We start from the raw sequence: 23,910 nt of genomic DNA, 5'->3' as shown, positions 1-23,910 counted from the left end.
TAGACTCTAATTTTAAAACTCTGTTAGTAATCTTTCTGTTCCATTAATAAGCATTTGCATTTTACTATCTTATTTTTTTTTTTTTTTTTCATTAAAATTTACAAGGGATTTAGTAACACAAAAGAATTCTATCCGTCATAAAAATATTTAAAATTTAAATTTCATATATTTAAAATACAAAACAAGTTTTGAAAAGTGAAAAAATTCTGCTAAGTTTTGGACTGAAATTTTGTTTTTTCATGCATTTGAATTTCTTCTGTTGGTAGCAATTGGTTTTACCTGAACGAAAAATCTCTTTAGTTGAGGAGAAAATTTTTTTAAAAATTACTAAACGTAAAAATGATTATAGCATACATTTTTTTTTTTAGAATAGTCACAAATAAAAGATTAAAATTTTTTCTAGCGAAAAAAAAATTATATATATTAATCCATGACTTATTATCATTATATCACACAGGATGTCGATTAGATCACCGATAACAATTACATATATCATATTAAGATAGTAATTTTTCTATAAAAAAAAATCTTGAGTCACATTGATCTTAAAACACAAAGATTTAAATATCACAAACAATTTTTTCAACTTATATAATTGTTAAATAAATAAAAAAAATTAATAATTAAAAAAAAATAGCTAAAACGGAAATAGAATTTTTGAAAAGAGATAAAAGATAAATCTGAGTAAGATTTATTTTTCTACTTTAATCAGTGACGATGCTGATTATTGACTTCTCGTATTATTACGCATCCACACATGTACAATATTTCCGACCGCTTCGAGGAAACGTTTCATATAATCCTCGATATCAATGAAAATTCCCACTATACTATATATTACGGGATGATAATATAAAGCTGTCGATTCATAATTTCTTTATTGATTAATTATTTATCATACAATAATACAAAGTGCACAAACACACACACAATAATACCGAAAGTGGATTTCAAGAAAGTTAAGATAAAATAAAAGATATTGTTAAAAATAGCCTGTGATTTATGTTCTTCAAGAAATGATGATTCTGAAAAAAACAATTAGTGTATAACAATTATAATTAATAATCACTTGCTCGTAAAAGTAAACAACTCAATAAATTCAATAATTAATTTAATTAAGAACAAAACGAGCGCAACCCGATTTAAGTTGTGCTAGTCTCGTTGTACTTTCCATTAACTTTCGATATAAATAATAAAAAGCGCATTAATGCTTTCTATCTTCAAAATTTTTAATTATTAAAATTTTTTATTACAAAAATTTATTGTAAAAAATTATCCGTCTGGTTTTGAGGCCACGACCTTGCATTCGTAATTCAAGATCGGTAAAAAATCTGCAGAGTGTAAACATAAGTATATTTATATTAAATTGTATAAGAATTCTTAAGAATATAATGAAGAAATTTTGAAAAATAGTTACTCATAATTACAGTAATTAAAATGGCTAAACAGCTTCGCTTCTTTTCGGTGAACTTTCTTAGTCCGCGAGAGTTCGAGACTCGGCTCCGGTATTTTTACATAATTAACTTGATTTACGCATAATAAATTTTTTACAAAGTAAATACTCAGTCTTGTTTATATATTGACTTATTTTTATTTTTATTAAAAATAATATAAAATTTAATAAATTATAATTTTGTTTGCAGAACCTCCTTTGGACCTTTTGTATACCATAGGAGGTCTCATGATTGCGACTGCGCTGGTTGGTGTTATTATTATCCTCATTGCAGTTACTATAAGGTAATTATAATGTTTTTTGTTTATTTAATTATTAATTAATTAATCGATCAAGTTTTTTTGATATTTATTTATTTATCTTACAAATGATATTTTTATCATATCTTGTAATGGAAATTTTTATTAAAATTCTTATGAATAGATTATATTACTGATTAATTTTTTTTTTAGAATTTTATAAAAATTTTTTTTTTAATCTAAATTTAATATAATTTTTTATTGAAAGTATATTTTATATTTTTAATGGCTTAAAAATTATAATAAATGTTTAGCTTCATAGTTTGGAATAATTTAATCTATAAAAATGATATTTTAAATTTTATTTTTACAAATTTTAATCTATTTCTACATACATAATTAAGAAAAGACGTTGTATCTTGTGAACGATTGACATTTTTAAAGAAATAAGCTCATCTCTATGTTACAATCATCAAGACCTTTCATTTGAGCACCCATATCAATTTTTCATATATTTATATATATTATATATATGTATATATGAAAAATATATGAAAATACATGTGGGTACTCAAATGAAAGCTCTTGATGAGTGTAACATCGGGATGAGCTTATATCTTTAAGAACGTCAATAGTTAAGAAAGTACAGTACAATTTGACATAATTAAGAAACGACGTTGTATCTTGTGAACTATTGACATTTTTAGAAAAATAAGCTCATTCCGATGGTACACTCATCAAGACCTTTTATTTGAGTACCCACATCATTTTTTCATATATATATATATATATATATATATTATATATGTATTAGGGGTGTACGAATATCGTTCGAATCGAATCGAATTAAATATTGATATTGATTATTATAGAATAGGTGTGGATATGTATAGATTTATTCCCATTACACATCCATAATAAATAAATTTATAAATATAATACTTTTATACACGATGTAATAGAATTCAAATTGGACGCAATAGAAGATCCAGTAATATTTCGATGATTCGCGATTTATTCGTCGAATTTCGAATAATTCGAAAATTCGAATTTCAAATCGAATATTAATATTCGATTCGGAACAAATAATTCGTAAGTTCGAATTATTCGCACACCCCTAATATGTATATATCAAAAATATATCAAAATGCATGTGGGTACTCAAATGAAAGCTCTTGATGAGTGTGACACCAGGATGAGCTTATATCTTCAAAAATATGGATAGTTAAGAAAGAACAATAAAATTTAACATAATTAAGAAATGACTGTATCTTGTGAACTATTGACATTTTTAAAGATATAAGCTCACCCCGACATTTCATTCATCGAGACCTTTCATTTGAGTACCTACATGCATTTTGATATATTTTTCATATATACATATATATAATATATATAAATATATGAAAAATTGATGTGGGTACTTAAATGAAAGGTCTTGATGAGTGTAACATCGGGATGAGCTTATATCTTTAAAAACGTAAATATCCAAGAAAGTACAGTGTAATTTAACAAAATTCATTATTTAATAAAGCAAAATTTTATTTATTTATAGTTCACATCTATGCTATTTATTATTATTATATGTTTTTTCTTTTATTTTTTCTCGAAAAACAACTCGTTAACCATGAAGCTAAAATTTATTAAAAATAATAATTATATAAAGAAAATATTTATAAAAAAAATGAATCCTTAAATTTATAAATATCAAAAAAACTTGAACTATAAAACTGTTTTCATAAAATTTCGAAGGAAACTCCCAGTCAAAATAAAACACTTGGTCAATCACTCCGAACAAAAATTGAAGAAAAAAAAACGTAAACAAGAAAAAAAGAACTAAAACTCTTGTTTCTACGAGGAAGTAATCTCTAAGCTTTCACACACTTTCTCACATAGAAATTTAATATCGCAAAATAATGAGTAATTAATCCAGAAAAATACTTGATCTACAAAATAATAAAATAATTGCTTAATACGCGACGTGTTTGTTCGCTAAAGTAAATTTGTAGAGTTAGTAATTTTAAGCGTCAATGAATTAAATATAAATTATTATCATTAATCATTAGATTAATATTTTTAATAAAATTCATTATGAACAAAAAAAACCTTAAAAATATTTGTACGGACATGATATACGAGCTGTTGGTTAGTACACTTGATACAACACACTATTTAAAAACATTTTAAATAATGTTACTAATATAAGGAAATGTAAATAATCGACAAAACAAGTTTCGTTACTAAAAATAACATCAAACCTGAAAAATTATCATCGCACTTGGACAAAACAATATTTTAATTTCTGACTGATAGTAAGATTCATATCATCTGATATTGTTGTTTGAATAATCGTAAAGAAAAAGAAAACATTTTATTTTATTATGGAAAATAAGAAAATTTTAACCACAAAACATGATAAAAAAATAATGATAAAAATAGACACGTGTCACTGTCTTGGGTGTTATTTTTTTAAACCCACGTGTGCCATGATTGTAATTAATCAACATCTCAGGTTACTTGCTTTTGCGTCAGAGATTTATATCTTTTTGTCAATGCAGTTAAATTATAAATACAAATTTTCATTACTTGCGATTTTTCGGGGTCAATTTTTTTTTGATATTCAAAATTTGCTTTTAATTAAAATAAATATTTTTATTTTTTGCAAAGCTAAAAAAAAATTTTTTTTCTTGTTTTTGTTCAAGAAAAAATAAATAATATATTTATGATTTAGAAAGCATTTAATTTTTGACAGACAGAAAAAAATTAAGTTATTATTACATTTGTAAAGTTAAATTTGTTCCTGATTTTTTACTTAAATTTTTTTTAATTTTTGCAAATTTAATTTTAAAAAATTGTAAAATTCAATCAACTGATCATTTAAATCGAATAAATTATTTTTAAAAAAATCAACACTTCAATTATAAACACAAACAAATATAATTTATTAACTCTCTAAATCTAAAATTTAATGTTTCTAAAATAGCATTTAAATTCGTAATAAACTCTAGAAAAACAAATAAATGAATTATCCATTAAAAAAAATATATATATTATCGGAAGTTATTTCCATAACTGATAAATCTCCAATGATCGATGTATTTTAATTTGTAATTTAAAGCACTTCGGCAATCAAGTAACTGATATTTGATTAATCGAGGAAAAATATGTGAATAAAATCAGAAAAGTAAAATAAAAGCTTGTTGAAATAATATTCCCATTGACGTAACATGACGTACATACACTAAGTTGTTTACCTTTTAACGTTCATCTAAACAATATAAAAATAAATGCTTGAAAAACACAACTCGCGTTTTATATATGAATATGTATATATATAAGTGTATGCTCGATAAGAGTGTGCTCACTTGAGCAAGTAAATTCTGATGCTGAGAAAACATATACATGTAAATGTATACACACCCGATAATCATAATTAATTTGTTAATTATGCAACATGAATTAAGGTGATTTAAAATAAAAATGTCCGTAAAATTAATACTTAGTTATTACATTGAATTTGATTCTTTGAAGGATAAGCGTTTCTTGTTTTCATTTTGATAAAATTTTCAAAAATAATAAGGACAAAAAAAAAGTCTATTTTTACACTGATCAAAATTTGACATGATTTAAAACTTTGTCAACCCACTTTTATAAACTAATAAAAAAATAACTCAAAAAAAATTTTTTTTTTAACTAAGAATATTATATTAAAGAATTACAAATTTCTTGACTGGAGAACAAAATTCTTGGCTCAAGAAAATTTTCGGGTGCATGAAAGAAGACCAAAGTTGTGTTGGCTGAAGTAAAAATTTTTCTTGAAATTCTATTCTTGGTAGAAGTAATTTTTTCTTAATTCAAATTATCATAAATACTTGATACAATAAATTTTTATATTTGATCAAGATTTTTAGATACTTTAGGGAAGCAGCGCCACCTACTTCGGGTGAGAAAAAAATTTTCTCACCTTGAGAAAATTTTTCTCGAGAATATTTGATACCCTTTTTATATTATTTTAGCGTGCAATTATACATATTAAATGAAAAAAAATGATGAAATATTATTTGATCTTCCCATTTGACATGTTAATCAATAAAAATATTAATGAAAATTTACTTCTATCTTTATATTTAATTTTTTGGAGCAAGAGAGAAATTTTCTCAAGACAAGAAAATTTACTTCTATCAAGAATTAAATTTTTTGGAGCAAGAGGCTGAATTTTCTCATAACAACAAGATTTTCTTGACTTAAATAAATTTTCTTGGATCAGGATACGTATTTCTTAAAGCAAGAGAATTAATTTTCTAAGAATAAGTGAAATTTCTTGTCAAAAAAAAATTTTTTTTTCGCTCAAGAAAATAATTAGGAAGAAAAATATTTTCTTTGCTCAAGTGAACCTTTTTTTCTGGTTAACAACTCGAATAAAAAAAAAAATTCTTTCAATTTAATTCTTTTAAATTGAGACAAAAAAATTTGTCACTTCAAAAAAATTTTTTTTTGATTCTAAACTTGTTAAAATTTTGTTCTTGGTTCAAAAATTTTTTTTTTAAGGTAAAACATTATTATTTTTTTTTTCGTAAAAATCGCTATTGACAAGAAACTCCTTCACTATATGTATCAATCATATTTGCTTTTATTTTCCCACAAAAATACGTCATATTTGATGTGTAACGTGATGACTACTTCAATTTCACATCGCAATCAACAAAAATGATAAACAATTATCTACTACTAATATTATCACTTATCAGAATTATTATTATAAAGCATGATGTCAATTGATCCAACGTCACAGCGATCACTGACTTGTTAGCAAGTTTTTTTTTATTCAATAACAATTACTCTTTTATTTTTTATTAATTCAATTATTCTCAGCGTACATCATAAATTCTACGCACTTTTTGTTTATACGTCGTAGGAGGGTTATCGATATTAATCAAATCAGGCAAATGCCCTACACCCGGTGTTTGTGTAATAGTTTTGTTTATATATTACGTATTATTTATCGTGTTATAAAAATATAATTTAATAAATATAATTAAAAGTTATTTTAAGAACAAAGCTTATATTTTATTTATGGACTAAGGATTAAGAATTAAAGATTAAGGATTGGATATTCTTGATTTTATTATTGCAATAATGCAAGCGGATAATCTTTATTGTAATTCTTAATAATTACAATTATAGATTGATTTATTTTTAATTTAAATTTTTAAAAAATTATTATGCAGCTCTAATGATTTTTTGTAATTATGAGTATAATTTTTAGTATATTATATATATTATGTTTATGCAGATTACATTAGGTCTAAGCATCCGGTTATTACTCCTTAGTTCAGTAGAATATACCGTAAATTTATTTGTAAAACTCACTTGACAAACTGCTCAGACAACTATCCCAACTATTACTTATTATTTTATCGTTAATATTGTTATTATAATTCTTATTATTAAAGCTAACGTTAGTTGTTCATGCTGATCTACAGTTATGTAATTCTAGTAAACTTATTTGTGGGACGATAGTCAATAATCATTAGTTATATAAAAGATTAATACAAGTTAGGACACTTCTTATTTAATAATTGTACATTTATTAACTTATTGTTATATTCAATTTCAAAATTTTTTATTCAAAAAATAGTTTTTACCTAATAAAGTAATTTTGTTGGATCAATTGAATTTTTTTTTAGTATATAAAAAAATTTTTTTGGATTTTGGACTTTAACCTTCAATTAATTACACATAAATGATTTATTTTGATTAACTTATCTTTGATAATTAAGATGCTTATCAATTTTCAGTAATCAATAGATTAAATAAAACTAAAATTGAAAATAAAAATATTTAAAAGAAAATTTGGAACTTAAATTTTTTAACCAAAATTATTATTAGAGAAAATTAAATACATAATTAAGAAATTACCTTGTATCTTGTGAATTATTGACATTTTTAAAGATATCTCACCCCGACATTATACTCATCGGGACCTTTCATTTGAGTACCCACATCAATTTTTCATATATATATATATATATATATGTATATGTATATATGAAAAAAAATGAAAATGCATGTGAGTACTCAAATGAAAGGTCTTGATGAGTGTAACATCAAGATGAGCTCATATTTTTAAAAATATCAATAATTAAGAAATGATCTTGTATTTTTTGAACTACTGACATTTTTAAAGATATAAGCTCACCCCGATGTTACACTCATCAAGACCTTTCATTTGAGTACCCACATCATTTTTTCATATATTTATATACATTATATATATATATATATATATATATATATATATATATATATATATATATATATATATATATATATATGTATATATGTATATATGAAAAAAAATGAAAATGCATGTGAGTACTCAAATGAAAGGTCTCGATGAGTGTAATGTCGGGATGAGCTTATATCTTTAAAAATGTCAATATTAAAGAAAGTACGGTGAAATTTAACAAATATCTTTTAAATGATTGAGATTTTTAAAGATATAAGCCCATCTCGATGTTACACTCATCAAGACCTTTCATTTGAGTACCCACATCAATTTTTCATATATTTATATACAATATATATATATATATATATATATGAAAAATATATCAAAAATGGATGTGGGTACTCAAATAAAAGCTCTTGATGAGTGTAACATCGAAATGAGCTTATATCTTTAAAACTGTCAATATTTCAGAAAGTACAGTGCAATTTAACAAAATTCATTATTTAATGCATCAAAATTTTATTTATATTTCACAAGTCACGGTAGTCACATAGTGACTGCAAGGTTGCTAGCATATAATTTAAATTCAACCATATATGGTTTATATATAATTTTATGTGATCAATATATCATATATGATAACACTTTATTACATATGACATTTTTTTTCCACCCGGGATTGCATTAACGTTTAGTGTGCGCATAAAATTCAATATACCTCCAACATACAACATACAATATACATCATATATATAAAATACAGCATTACAACAATAAAAATTGCGCGCGCAATCATTGCCAACCCTGACCAATGGGCGTTAAGTAGAGCCGTGACGTCACCGATCAGTAGTATAAAAGGAGCACGTTGCGACAGCCAGCTCAGAGACTCGCTCACGTTCTCTGTTAACCTGTGCGATGAGTGTCGAGGCGACTGAAGAAGAAGTCGACGTCGATATTCGCCGCGTTTATTTAGTATCTCTCACCGCTAACAACATTTGATTTTATAAATTAATTAATTTATTAATTAAATAATAAATCAAACAAAATTATAAGACAAATTGATTAATTAATCGATCAATTAATTACACCAAGGATTATAAACTCTAGTCAGCATCGTCACCCAGGTGCTAGTGTTCGTGATATTAAAGGTGATTGACCAAGTGTATTTATTTATTATTAATTATTAATAATTATTTATTGACGTGAGTGAGTGAATTTTTATTTAACTTAACATAAATTAAGACTGGACGAAATTCTCACTGAGAATTTTAAATTAAATTAAAAAAATTCCTTCAAAGTTTTATTTTAAAAAGTTTGGACCGCATTTAATTTAAAATGGTCGGAAGCAACGGTAAGCTGATCGCGATTCGGCTTGTTCGCAGCAAACTCCGAAAACGAGAGGACAACGCGAATGATCACCAGGAGCCGGCAGTCGTCCAGACCGCGACTTCTGCCTGCAATAACAATAATATTAACAACAATGTTAATAATGTTAACAACAACGGTAACTACAACAACAACATTAATCTTAATGGAGTGACGACGGGGCAAATGTTAAGCACCGACATCAGGAACAATGGAATCGTAAATCCAGCAGCGTCTATAACTGTTTCCGAAATAAATGGGATCGTTGATGGGACGATCGTTACTGAGGGCAATGATCAATTTGTCTGGCAGTTTCCCCCGCCTTATCCACCGCCACTTACTCCGCCGCCTCAGTACACCCTGTACAATGACCAGGTAATTTTTTTTTAATTACTACTTCTCAATTTTCTTGAGTTCATTTTTTATACATTAAACTTTAAGCGATGGAATTAGAAGAGGATATTGTACTCTTAAAATTTGTATAAGTTGGAGTAATTAGAAGGATAGGTCTTTGTTATTGTGGGGTGTCATTAAGAGAGTCTTTGTTAATGGATATTTTTATGAAGTATTGTTGGGTTTTTCGGAGGTTATTTCGGGGAATTTTTTTTTTTTGAGGTCTTATCGAAGATTATTGGGGATTAGATTAGTTTCATCAAGATTATTTTTATTGAGAATTTGGGAAGCTATTAATTAAGATTTGGGGGATTTGATTGGTTTTTTTTTTATCAGTTTTGGATAAAATCATCATTTGTGTAATTAAATAAATTTTGAAGATTTTGTAATAATTTTTGTTTTTCTTCTTTTTTTTAATTAAAGAAATTAATTTTGGGTTTTATTTTGGAGTTGAAATTTTAATAATAATTTTAGAGTTAAAATTTTAATTATAATTTTGTAATAATTTTTGTTTATTTTAAAATCAAAGAAATTAATTTCGGATTTTATTTTGGAGTTAAAATTTTAATAATAATTTTAGAGTTAAAATTTTAATAACAATTTTGGAGTTAAAATTTTAATAATAATTTTTGTTTATTTTAAAATCAAAGAAATTAATTTCGAGTTTTATTTTGGAGTTAAAATTTTACTAATAATTTTAGAGTTAAAATTTTGATAATAATTTTTGTTTATTTTAAAACCAAAGAAATTAATTTCGGGTTTTATTTTGGAGTTAAAATTTTACTAATAATTTTAGAGTTAAAATTTTAATAATAATTTTGAAGTTAAAATTTTAATAATAATTTTGATTTGAAAATTTTTTATTGTTTATAATTTAATTTTGAAGTTAAAATTTTATTAATAGTAATAATAATTTTACATATTATTTCGATCGAATATAAATAAGATAAAAATAAAAATTTATTTTTTCATTTAAAAATTTTTTTTTTCCATTCATAAATTTTACATTGTTTAAAAATTTGATAAAAAAAAATATAAATAGGGATAAATGAATAATATTTTAATATTTCTCAAGATAATTCAACCCTGACAGACTAAGGAAGATCTTTAATCACTGAGTTACTCCATTAAAAAGTCATAACCTCGTCTAAAAATAGAACTCAACCCCAAAAGTTATTTTAATCTTGTCTATCTCTTTTATTTGGTCTTTATTGAATACAAAGTTAAATAATACAAAAAAAAAGCGTTTACTTTCTTTTTTTATCACAATACTAAGGGCAAACTTTTTCCGATCAATACTTTTAAACAAATATAATTTCCCCTTAAAGCATAAAAACTCGCACGGTAACTAGTGTACAGTTGAGTGTACAGTAGTCAAGGAAACTCTTGAGTTCTTAGTTCTCATGCTTCTATTCGTTCTCCCCTCGTACTTACTTGGTAAAAATAAATACATATCCAATCCAGTTTACTTTTATGTCCTCTGATATCGAAGATCTTTCTTTATAGACTTTAGATTTGATAAAAACATTGAATTACTATTTCTTAGGTATACATGCAATTTTATTATTATATATTATTCCATATATATATGAATATAAAATTACGATAGCAAAATTATCAATAATCATAATTATTAATAAAAAAAAAAACATAATAAGACTAATTTTGAATTTTTCATTAATTATTATTATTATTATTATTATTATTATTATTATTATTATTATTATTATTATTATTATTTAATTGAATAATAATAATAATAATAATAATTCCAAAAATTATTACCCTGAAATTGAATTAGATTATTATTATTATTATTATTATTATTATTATTCAATTAAATAATAATAATAATAATAATAATAATAATAATAATAATAATAATAATAATAATAATAATAATACTCACAAAAAAATATTGCCTTGAGATTAAATTTAAAAAAAAATTAACAAAAAAAAAGGAAATAAAAAAATTTTTTTGTTCTTACAGATAAATTAAAAATTTTAATCCAATCAAAATAAATAAAAATAAAATATATTTCGCTTGATAATCAATTTTTTTATTAAATACTCGTTTTAAATATTTTAAAATTCCTTAAAAAAAAAAAAATTTATCAATCATGATAATTTTTAATAAAAAAAAAAAAAAAACTATAAGGTAGTTGGTATTGTTGTAAACGATAATATTACCGAACTATAGATAAGAGCGCAACTTGAGTCTCCCTTGCATTAAAAGAATCAATAAAACTCTCTCGCCATCTTTAATGTATTTCCATTGATAATAGTTATAAAAAAAAAAAACTAAAAATGAATTACAATATTATAATAGTTAAACAATCCTTGTACTCTTATAATACCCGTAGTATTTATAATTTAATACCTTGGTACGACCAGAAATATAACTGAGTAAAATAAGTGTTTTGAAAGTTGAGTTGGAGGCAAAAATTGTACGAGGTCAGGCGTTAATCTCATCTCATCTGGTTCCCGATTCTCTGTATAGCTCTCTGTCTGCCGAGCAAGGAAGAGGGAAAAAATGAAAATAAAAATAAAAGGAAGAAAAAAAAGGAGTGTGTTGTGAAGTGGATGGTAGATGGGTAGGGTAATAAAGCAAAAAGAAAGAAAAAAATGAGAATGAGCACGGTAAAAGGAATAAAACGAACATCTGTTATGTCCGGGGTCTTAGTCCAAGTCTAGTCTTACTTCTTCTTCTTTACTTACATTATATTATCCGTAGTCGCATTTACTTTACCTTACTTTGGTAGTATTATTATATATTGTCGGCTGTACTTTGTATTGCGAAGGCTCTTTCTTTGTATTATGTACCATTATATGTACATTTCGTTAGTTGGCAACCTGAGCAACTGAGTCTGACCCAGGTAGCTAGCTGCCTCTAGGTTGTAGGTAGTAGGTTTAGTTCTAGGTTCTACACTCTAATATAAATTTACTTTTTAGTATACTTTATACTGAGCTAAATTTTATTTCATATTTTGTTGTGTACAATATTGTACTTGTAAATTGTCAGTAAATTGACAGTCGGTCTTACGAAAAGACTTGTATTGTAGGTGTACCGACTTTTTCTTCCCACGTTTAATTTTATTAGTAAAGGTGTTTGGAATTTTATTTATGGCATTGGCCAGTGGCCGTTTTTTTTATTAAATATTTCAAAAAAAATTTTTTTGAATTTTCAATTTTAGAATTTAGAATTTTGATCAATTTTTTTAGAATTTGAAAATCATCAATTTTTTAGAAAAAAAGTTTAAAAAATTTTTTAGTCATTATTTGCAAGGGTCAAACCTATTTTTGGCCATATTTAGGTGAAAAATTAACATTTTTTTTTTTTATTTTTTAACATTTTTTTAATTTTGATATTTTTAACATTTTTTTATTTTTTTTTATTCTGCTAGTTTTTACAGCAAATTTATGATAAAAAAATAAAGATTTTGATAGCCTTTTTGTCTTCAAAAGTTGAAAAAAATTTTGGCTTTAATGTTTTTGAATAAAATTTCTATTTTATTTTTTTTTTTGACATTTTTGATTAATTTTTTTTTTCAAAAAAAAATTAATATCAACATTTTTTAAAAAATTTGTTAAAATTGTAGACAACTTTTTTTTTAATTGCTCATTTTTTATACAAAAAAATAAAAATAAAAATTTTATATCTTACTTGTAAATAATTACCAATTTTTTCTTCTAAAATAAAATAATATAAATTTTTAATAAAAATTAAAATAATAATAATAATAATAATAATAATGTTTTTCCTGAAAAAAAAACTTGTCAAAATGAAACGTTAATGATTTCCGACGAAAAAAAAGTACTAGCAAAACAAATAATAAATATGAGTAATCACCCGAAACATAATAATAATAATAATAATAATAATAATAATAATAATAATAATAATAATAATAATAATAATAATAATAATAATAATAATAATAATAATAATAATATTAATAATAATAATAATAATAATAATTATTATTATTAATATATTATTATTATTATTATTATTATTATTATTATTATTATTATATATAATATATAATATATAATATATTATAATTACTAAGTATAAAAAAGACACTTGTGTACTCCGAAATAAAATATTCCAATTACAGCCAATCGTCCTAAATAGCTTTTTTATAAATTCCAATACATACAGATAGATAGATAAGTAATTTAATCTAGTAAGTGGCGCCTTCTATGCTCAATTCTCGATAGTGTAAATGTGTTTTTACAACTACTAATTTAGTTACAATACTATTACTACGATAAAAACTGATCGCACGCTTTCGTCAGATTAGCACCGTATTTTATATACTTTACCTCCGGTGGTATCGGCAACACTGCCGATTACGATTGTTTAGAATTTTTTTAGTCTCATAGTCTCATAGACTTTGTTACTCACTTCTATGCATATATTTATATTATATGTATTTTTATATATAAATGGGTTGAATATACGTTTGTGAAGGTACTGACTAGATACAAAGAGGTCGGAAATACGTTTAGATGTATATATATATATATATATATATATATATATATATATATATATATATATATATATATATATATATATATATATATAAATATATATATATGGATACGCGTAACACGCATTTGTATTACACAAGGTCTAGTCCTTGATTAATCGATACTATGCATGTTATATCTTAGAAATAATTTATGCAATATGTTTTAATAATAATAATTTTTTAACATTTATTTCTAAAGACTGGTTGTTTTGGAAGTTATGGATAGGTAATCGTGATTATTAGGTTTTATATTTATAAATGAAATACACAGTGGTTAACATTCATATATTAAGTCTTTATTTAAAAGACTACGTTTTCGAGAAGCGTCCTTACGCTTGAAAGAGTCGGTTTGTACTAACTTAAAAACTAATAGGAAACATTTACAATGAGGTCTAAGCCTCTCCTTGAGAATCGTAAAATTACAGATGTCTTACTAAAATATATGTACAACTCCGAAAAGTAAATAAGAGTCCTTTGTGTGACCCATGTGTCCGGGGTCATAAAACAGAGGTAGGACTTACTTTTCCCTTTCGAAAATATTTTTCAACTCAATATTAAGTTTTCTTAAACATAAAATCTAAGCATAGAGTAAAATACTAAAATAAAAATAATTTGTAAAATAAGATTCAATTTTGCTCAGAGAAATTCAACTGGTTGTTTTTAATACTTTTTTTTTTTTAATTTTTAGTTAATTGGCTATCTAGTCTCATACAATAACTTTTATTTATTCGTAATATTTTTTAGCCTGTATTTACCACAATTCATATCATAAAATTTTTCATTAAAGATAGATAAAATAATAATAATAATAATAAGATTATTAATCTTATTAATTTTATTTGAGAAACAAAAATTATTACTGACTTAATTTAATTGTCTTACATTAAAGTAAAAAATTCTTAAACCAAGCAAAATTGATTTAAATCAAGAAAATTTTATCAATTCAAGAATATTTTTACTTAAATAAAAATAATGAATCTTTTTAAAATTATCTTCTTGGTTCAAGAATTTTTTTCTTAAATTTTTTTCAAGTTAATTCGACGGTCTAATTAGCAATTAATCTAACTCCTTGTTTTTTAGAGGGTAATTTTTCAACATTTTAATGTAGTAATAGTCGAATTATAAATTATTTGAATGATCTTAATCAAAATATTATATCTCTAGTAGATATTAAATTGTTTTTTAAAGTGATAATAAATTTTTAACTAATTTTTTAATCGTATAAATGGAAGATTCTCTAAAATAGAGTTAGACAATTTACTAATTAGAACTTCGAATTTATTTTTTTAGTATTTCATCGATTAAAAATATTATTACTATTATTAAATTTTGATTGGGTAATAAATAATTGAAGAGAGTAAATAAGGAAGTTATTTATAGAAATTCAGTAAAACGAAAACGTGAAAAGCGTCTGACAATTCGAGAAGTTAGCGTTCAGTTGCCAAGTTGAATTTTGTCCGTCTAAAATGAGCAGTCGTAATAATAACAATAATAATCATAATAGTCATAACAATAAAGTTTTGTTGGAGAAATCAACGACGGAGTGTCTGGTACGGTATTATAGCGGGAGGTTTATTTATTTACAAACGATCAAAAGAATCAAAAAAGAACTTATGATTCAGATTTCGACATACAATCATTTTATAATCACAATCAAAGCGAATTTATTTAATAAATACTACTCGGTTTTATTTATATTTATATTTATATTTGATTCTTATATAAAGAAAACTACGTAGCTTAGATATCAGACCACCTACTTAATTCTTTCTTATTATTTTATTTTATATTAAAATTTCTTTATTAAAATTCTTAATTATTTTTTACTTTTCCCAAAATAATTTAATAATTAATATTAATAATAATTAATTTTATTATTAATTAATATTAATAATAATTAATTTTATTATTAATTAATATTAATAATAATTAATAATTAATAAATCGGGATTTTTATGAACTAAAATTTATTTCTAATAATTTTTGAATAATTAATAAAACAAATTTTGTTTTATAATTACAGAATACTCTAGTACATGGTTTGGAAGGCGACCGTTCAGGATTTGCCAAAGGAATTCGTAAAAATTTGGGGCGCTGGCGACGTTTGGTAAAGCGCAAGTCAGACATGGATACATGTGCCATTCCACCAGAGCTTAAGGACCAGTTGAAGACCATCTACGTTTACTAAATTATCAAAAAAAAAAAAATAAAAACAAAAACAAATAATTTAATTAGCGACTAGTGAATAATCAAACTTAGCCTACAATTCAATAAAATTATTAGTTAATTAATTAATTAGTTAAATAAGTGTAGCGTAGGATGTGAAAGCCTTCCACTCAGTAATAATGCTTTCCTGTATGTTCCGAACTAGTAACTAGCGACTAGCGCCATCTGGCGTCGCGTTCCGAACTACAAACTACAACCGCAGGCGGAACAATAATTGAGGTTACAAGTTCGAGCTACTGACGAGTACATGTGTGTACATATATCAATTATTATTTTGATTATTATTACTGTTGTAATAATTAATATTGTCTAGTTGAATTTAATGTATAATTTGACTGGACTCGGCCAGCCGTAAGCTAGTTATGTGATCGAGTGTGAAAATACATATGACAAAGAGAGAATGAAGAGTTCAATGGTCTCGTGAGACGTCTAAAGGAAGAGAAAATAAAAATAAAAATAAAAATAAAAATAAAATAGATGGATGAGGATGAGGACGTGAATGCTGAACTCGGTTCTTCTGATGGTACTCTCGTGACCGCGAGAATCTTCAGGGCACGCCCTTTCTAATTGTCTGAATGCCTTATTTTTAAATTTTTATACTGACGAGTTTTCTCCGATTTTGACATATCATGATTTTTAAATTTATCAAAAATAAATTCAGGGATTTTTAGGAGAATTTTAGATTATTATTGTTCAATGGAAGTTTTTTAGATTTAATAAAATTTTTATTGATTTGAAAAAATTTGGGTAATTATTTACAAGTGGGGTCAATCTTATTTTGGACCATAATTGGGTAAAAAATTAACATCTTCAAATTTTTTTTGCGGTGCATTTATAATAAAAAATGTCATGAAAAAAAAATAAAGATTTTGATAGATTTTTTGTCTTTAAAAACTGGAAAAAATTTTTGATAAAATTTCTATTTTATCTTTTTTTGATACATTTTTTTTTAAATTACATGAAAAAATGAACAATTAAAAAAAAAAAATTGAATATTACAATTTTCTAAAAAATTTATAAATTTTTTAAAAAATTTGTTAAAATTGTGATAATCAACTTATTTTTAAAATTATTCACTTTTTTTGTATTTTTCAAAAAAAAAATATATCAAAATTTTCACAAAATAATTTCGTTTAAAATAATTAAAATATTAACTAGAAAAATTATTTATTAAAAATAATTAAAATTAAAATGGTTGACTCTACACGAAAAAGAAAAAGATGACACTGGATATCATCCCAGATTATACTCAGTGATATCTGTGGTGAAAAAAAATTTCAGATAATAGCTAAAAAAATTCAGATTATACTGTGTGATATCTGGAATTATACTCATTGTAATCTGGATTATACTAGTTACTATCTAAAAATTTTTTTTACTCAGTATAATCTGGGATGATATCCAGTGTCATCTTGTTCTTTAAAAGCATACTTGTAAATATTTACCAAAATTTATTGTTTTTTTTGGTAGTAAAAATCATTAAAATAAAATGATGAAAAAAAGGATTTTACTTAAAAATAAAATCTTGTACTTTTTTTTTTTTTTTTGTTTAAATAATTAAAATTGATAATTTCCAAAAATTGAGTGCCTTTTCAGCCGCTATCAGTCGCACACTGTTCAATTGAGAACTATAAAGTCTTGAATAAAATAATAATATTGTAAAAAAGTGGAAAAGAACTCGATGAGACTGAAAGATGTAAAGAGTACGACAATATGAGCGATCTTGTAGCTTTTGTGTACATTTTTACATTGAAAAAACTATTATTAAATGAAGATTAAAGAAAAATTGAGTACATAGATATATATTGATATAAAATATAAAATATAATTATAAACCGCTGAAATGATTAGTATTATTTGTATGCTTACGGGACTGTCTAGCCTTGATGGTTATCATTTGTGATTATGATTATAAAACCGATAATTGTAAGTCAAGAATAAGTATGAGCATGACTAAATTAAATCTAAATCAATTGTTAATTATTCAGATGAGCGTTAATTGACATGGAGACAGTCCTGAAAAAGTTTTTACTGTAAATAGATGTATAAAGCAATAATTATAAGTACCAATACCTACCACTTGTATTCTTACGACGTAAATATCTTTTTAAAAATGTACATGTGGTTCTGTCGGATGTATGGAGTGGAGACCTTATCCATTTTCGAGATAAATTATCTATTAATGCGTCTATTTTAATATTAAGTATTTAAATAAATTTTTTTATATTATATTGGTCTTTTTTTGGAATCTTTCAGAGCCTTAATTTTTTTTTTTAATATTTTTAAGTTAATTTTTAAATTCTAGTATTTTTTTTATGAAAAACATTTAATGCATTTTTTTTTGTGTTGGTTAGAAAAAATTTTTGTAAATTAATTTAAAAAATAGATGCAAAGAGCTTAGAAAAATTGAAGTATGCATTTTTTACTTATTTTTTTATTTTAAATATTTGAAATTGTTACAAAAAAAATTTATTTTACTAACAAGTTTATTTGTTTAAAAATAATTTAATTAAAAATTAATAATTGATTAATTAAAAATTAAAATTCAAAAAATTTTTATGAAAATTAATTAAAAATTAAGATTTTTATAAAAATCAATTAAAAATTAATATTCAAAAAATTTTTATAAAAATTAATTAAAAATTAAGATTTTTATAAAAATCAATTAAAAATTAAAATTAAGAAATTTTTTATAAAAATGAATTAAAATTTAAAAAATTGTTATAAAAATTAGTTAAAATTAAAATTTTTATAAAAATTAATTCGAAATTAAAATATTTATAAAAATTAATTAAAAATTAAAATTTTTATAAAAATTAATCCAAAATTAAAATTTTTATGAAAATTAATTAAAAATTAAAATTTTTATAAAACTTAATTAGAATTTAAAATTTTAACAATTTTTATAAAAATTAAAATTTTAAAAATTTTTATAAAAATTGCAGATAATTTAAAAAAAATCTATAAACTTTTAAATAAAAACAAAACAATTGTAATTAAACTCAAAATTAAATTAAAAATAAATTTAATTTTATAATTATACTCAGCAATAAATATATAAAAAATTTAGACGCATTATTATAAAATTCTCAGGTTAATTTTCAAGAATATCATGGCTCATATTGAGCTTCTTGTTTAGGTATTACTATTATTATTATTATTGTAATTATTATTATTATTATTTTAGTGTAAGTAATAATAGTAATAAGTAATTTAATGCCGATCTTCATATCACAGTATAAAATATCAAGTTGTACATTCGAATTAAATAATTAATAATAAAAAAAAAAAAAAAAAAAAATTAAAAAAGTGGATACTGGTCTCGTGTGATTAAATAAAATTATTTTTGAAAAAATGATAAATTTATTTTTTTAATATCTTTAAAAAGTTAGTTATAAATTGCTCTAGACAATTGATACATGAATGACTGTATGAGTGAAAATATTCTTTGATTTTATTTAAGCATATAATTTTATTAATAAGAAAATTATGAAATAAAGAAAGTAATAATGTGCCTATGCAACATATCTAGCATTACAATTATTATTTTATTTAATAAAATTAATCAATAAAAAATTGCTACTACTATTACAATCATGAATTATTATTACTGAATAGAATGAGGCTGCGTAGATAATACCTAGTCATTTGTTAATATTGTCAGAGTGAAATGTAATTAATGATAATTAAATACAAATTTTAAATAAATAATGTTTTTCAATTTATCATTTTAATTATTATATTTTTAAAAATAAATTTTATGTATAACCGCAGCTTAGATTTTAATTCTTTCAATAAATAAATATTTTTTAAATTAGTTTTTTTTTTTTAACTTTATTGTAATTTAGATTAATTCTTTAATTTTTGATTATTAATTTTTTTATTTGAAAGGCAATATTAAATATTTTATTAAAATATAACGTTAAATTTTTAACAAAAATTAGTTTAAATTACAGAAATTCGCCAAAAATTTATTGATTCTAAAGAAATATAATTTAAAAAAAAATATTCCAAAAGAATAATTTTTTGTTTAATTTTAATGTATAATACTGAATGAAAATTAATTTACAAAATTACAAAAAATTAAAAAAAAAAATTTCGCTTGTTAAAAATTTTAAAAACTGTCTGCAATTTTTAAAAAATATTTTTTTGTTCTAATAACTTTAGTATTATTAATACTGAAGTTAGCCAACGTTTTTAATTTTTTAACTATTTTTCATTTATTAAATTAGAACTAAAAAATATTTTTAAAAAATTACACTTATAGTTTTTCAACTTTTTTACAAATGAAATTTTTTTTTATTTTTCTGTAATGATTTTTTCTAGAGAAAAAAAATTCTAAAAATTTTTAAATGCCGGCTAACTTAATTTTCATTTTTAATGTTTGAATTTTTTTAAATAATCTATTAAAAAAATTAATTTCAATATAATAATAATAATATATTATGTAAAAATCCACCTTATTAATTTTGTTACAAAATTAAAATGACAAAAACAGTAATTGAGTGTATAAATATTAATCTGAATTAATTATTAAATTATAAATTAATTTTTGCAATTAATATTTAATTTTTAATAATAGTTATCTTAATTTAAGGTATTTTATTAAAAAAAAATTGTATTGAGTTCTATAAAATTAATCATCAGTCGTCACATTATCGCTTGTCGAAAAAATCCCTCACAATAGTGGATTTCCCCTCGCCATCTGTGCTCAAAAGTATTAACTCCTTTCTCTGAGTAGTTACCAACTTTACCAATTGACTTTGAAGTATATCTAACCTCAGAATTACAACAACAAAGTCTGAGGTATTAACTACTAGCAGTGTTCAGTGTAATAATTTGTAAAAAATGATTAAATTACTGAGTAATTCAGTGGTAATAATTAAAAATGTTCATAACAAAGCATTTGTCAGACAAATGAGTAAATTTACCGGGTTCCAAGCGAAAGTTTATCAATATTTGCAACCCTTAGATTTAGCTAAGCCGCCATATTCCCATGCTTGTCAAATTGGCGACCCTGTTTTGCGACTACAGGCTGAACCTGTAGAATTGGAGATTATTAAAACCGCGGAATTTAAAAAAGTAAGAACTTTAGTATCACTATTTACATTAAATTAAAAAGTATCTGTCAATTTTTTTAACAATTAAATTGTTGTCAAAAAAAATTTAATAAAAGCATTCCAGATTTAAAAATAAAAAAAAAATTACAAGTGCAAATTTTTAAAGAATTTTTTTTTTTTTCATTTATTAATAATCAAATAAATTTATAATTTTTTATATAAATCAATAGATGTCTACTGATTCCACCCGTGTAAAAAAAAAATTGTCTTAAAATTGTCGTTCGTTTAAGATCTTAAACGTGACACAAACCAAGACTATTTTAAGACTCTTTTAAGACGCCAAAAAAAAAAAAATAAAATCCGAGAGCAGATTTTTGAAATTTTGCTTCTCGAATTTGTTGTAAAAATTAATTTTTATATATTTTTTAGACGATTTTAAGACTTTCTAACCGCAATATTTTTGAGCAAGATGTTTTTAAATTGAATTTAAAATTGTTAAAAAATTATCATCCGGCAATTTTAAGACTTTTTTAAGACGTTCCGTTTTAATGTTCCGGGGCTCTGTCGCTGTTAGCGCATCTTAAAATATAGTGTCTAAATTTATTTTTAAGATTTTTTTAAGACCAATTTAAGATTATTTTAAGACAATTTAAAGACGCTCCATAATAATTTTCCGGAGCTATCATTGTGATATCATCTTAAAAAAGCCTGGAAATTTTTTGATAATTTTTTTAAGACATTTTTAAGATTTTTTTAATACTATTTTAAGATTTTTTTAAGACTATTTAAAGACGCAAAATTATTAAGAAGCGTCTTTAAATTGTCTTAAAATGATCTTAAATTAGTCTTAAAAAAAAATTTTGAGACTATTTTAAGAAGAGCTAACAGCGACAGAGCTCCGGAACATTAAAACGAAACGTCTTAAAAAAGTCTTAAAATTGTCGGTAGATAGTTTTTTAACAATTTTAAATTCAATTTAAAAACATCTTACTCAAAAATATTGCGGTTAGAAAGTCGTAAAATCGTCTAAAAAATGTCTAAAAATTAATTTTCACAAAAAATTCGAGAACGAAAATTTCAAAAATCTGCTCTCGGAATTTTTTTTTTGGCGTCTTAAAAGAGTCTTAAAATTGTCTTGGTTTGTGTCACGTTTAAGATCTTAAACAAACGACAATTTTAAGACAATTGTAAGACGTTTTTTTTTTTACACGGGCAGTATCATATTTTTTTGAATTTTTTATTAATACTGAATTTAATAGACTTCTAAGAAATGAAAAAATTTTTATAATCATTAAATTATATTGAAAAAAAATGATAATTAATTTAGCATATATTTAATAATTTGATAACTTATAAATTATGGCAAAAAAAATTAACATGTAAAAATTTAGAAAGAGTAAAAAATGTAATTTTTCAAAAATAATTTTTTGGAACAAATTTTTTTGTTAAATAAAATTAAAAAATTGTCAAGTAAATGTTAACTTTAAAGTCATTGAAAAAAATTTAGCAAAAAAATTCCATATTTCAAAATTAAAAAAAAGTTACAAGTATGAATTTCAAAAAATATTTTTTTTTTTATTATAATTGATTTGTTACAACCAGTTCAAGAATTTTTAGATGTCTGCTAATTTAATTATCATTTTTTTTGAAATTTATTATTAATAAATTGTTAAAATTTCAGTTTGTCGAGCATTTAATAAAAGTAATGCGAACTTACGACGCATTTGGAATGGCTGCGCCCCAAATAGGAGTTTCTTCGCAAGTGTTCGTGATAGAGACGACAAAGAAACAGTACGACGAGATGATGATGTCGAAAAGCGCGGGTCAACCTATTGAAGAAATTCCGCTGAAGATTTTCATCAATCCCCAGATAAAAATCACGGACTTCAAGGTCACTAATTATCCGGAGTGCTGCGCTAGCGTTTGCGGAATGATGGCGAATGTACCGAGGTCCAAGGGGGTGCAAATTGACGCGCTGGATATCAACGGGGAACCGTTCACTTGGGACGCTGTCGGCTGGCCTGCTAAAGTTGCGCAGCATGAATTTGATCATTTACAGGTTCCTTTTTTTTTTTTATTTTTTTAAAATACAAATTTGAGATAGATTGTATTTATATTTTGATTTATTTTTTAGGGAAAATTGTATACCGACTCGATGGATCTAAAAACACTCAGTTGCATGGTCTGGCAAACAGTCAATCGAAGAGGAGGAAAAATTTCAATTGATTATACACCGATTGCGAGAAATAAATTTCGAAAGTTATTTTTCACATAGTTTGTATTATTAATTTATGATTAAATGTTAATAAATTTATTACTAAACTTTTAAGAATATTTGTGGAATAAATATTATTGATTTTTACCAAAAAAAAAAAAATAATAATAATAACAATAAAATTTC

The 23,910-nt window shown here is 23.3% G+C and overlaps 2 protein-coding genes across 2 annotated transcripts in view; both read left to right on the top strand.

Moving 5' to 3' along the window:
• LOC123264522 overlaps positions 1-16,715 on the top strand; it is a 107,945-nt gene extending 91,230 nt beyond the window's left edge. Inside the window, 5 exon segments of the mRNA XM_044727804.1 lie at positions 1,644-1,737; positions 9,307-9,376; positions 9,378-9,445; positions 9,487-9,664; positions 16,247-16,715. Of these exon segments, the coding sequence (XP_044583739.1) occupies positions 1,644-1,737; positions 9,307-9,376; positions 9,378-9,445; positions 9,487-9,664; positions 16,247-16,411 (575 nt within the window). The 3' untranslated portion in view covers positions 16,412-16,715.
• Positions 16,716-21,197: 4,482 nt separating this feature from the next.
• Positions 21,198-23,841, top strand: LOC123265543 (peptide deformylase, mitochondrial-like). Its single transcript, XM_044729345.1, has 3 exons — positions 21,198-21,531; positions 23,191-23,568; positions 23,644-23,841. The coding sequence occupies exons 1-3, from the start codon at positions 21,298-21,300 to the stop codon at positions 23,782-23,784; spliced, it is 753 nt and encodes a 250-aa protein (XP_044585280.1). The 5' UTR covers positions 21,198-21,297; the 3' UTR covers positions 23,785-23,841.
• The last annotated feature ends 69 nt before the right edge of the window (positions 23,842-23,910 follow it).

This window comes from Cotesia glomerata, linkage group LG5 (genome assembly GCF_020080835.1).
Source record: "Cotesia glomerata isolate CgM1 linkage group LG5, MPM_Cglom_v2.3, whole genome shotgun sequence".
In the NCBI taxonomy this organism is placed as follows: domain Eukaryota; kingdom Metazoa; phylum Arthropoda; class Insecta; order Hymenoptera; family Braconidae; genus Cotesia; species Cotesia glomerata.
This window is presented reverse-complemented; position numbering and strand designations above follow the sequence as displayed.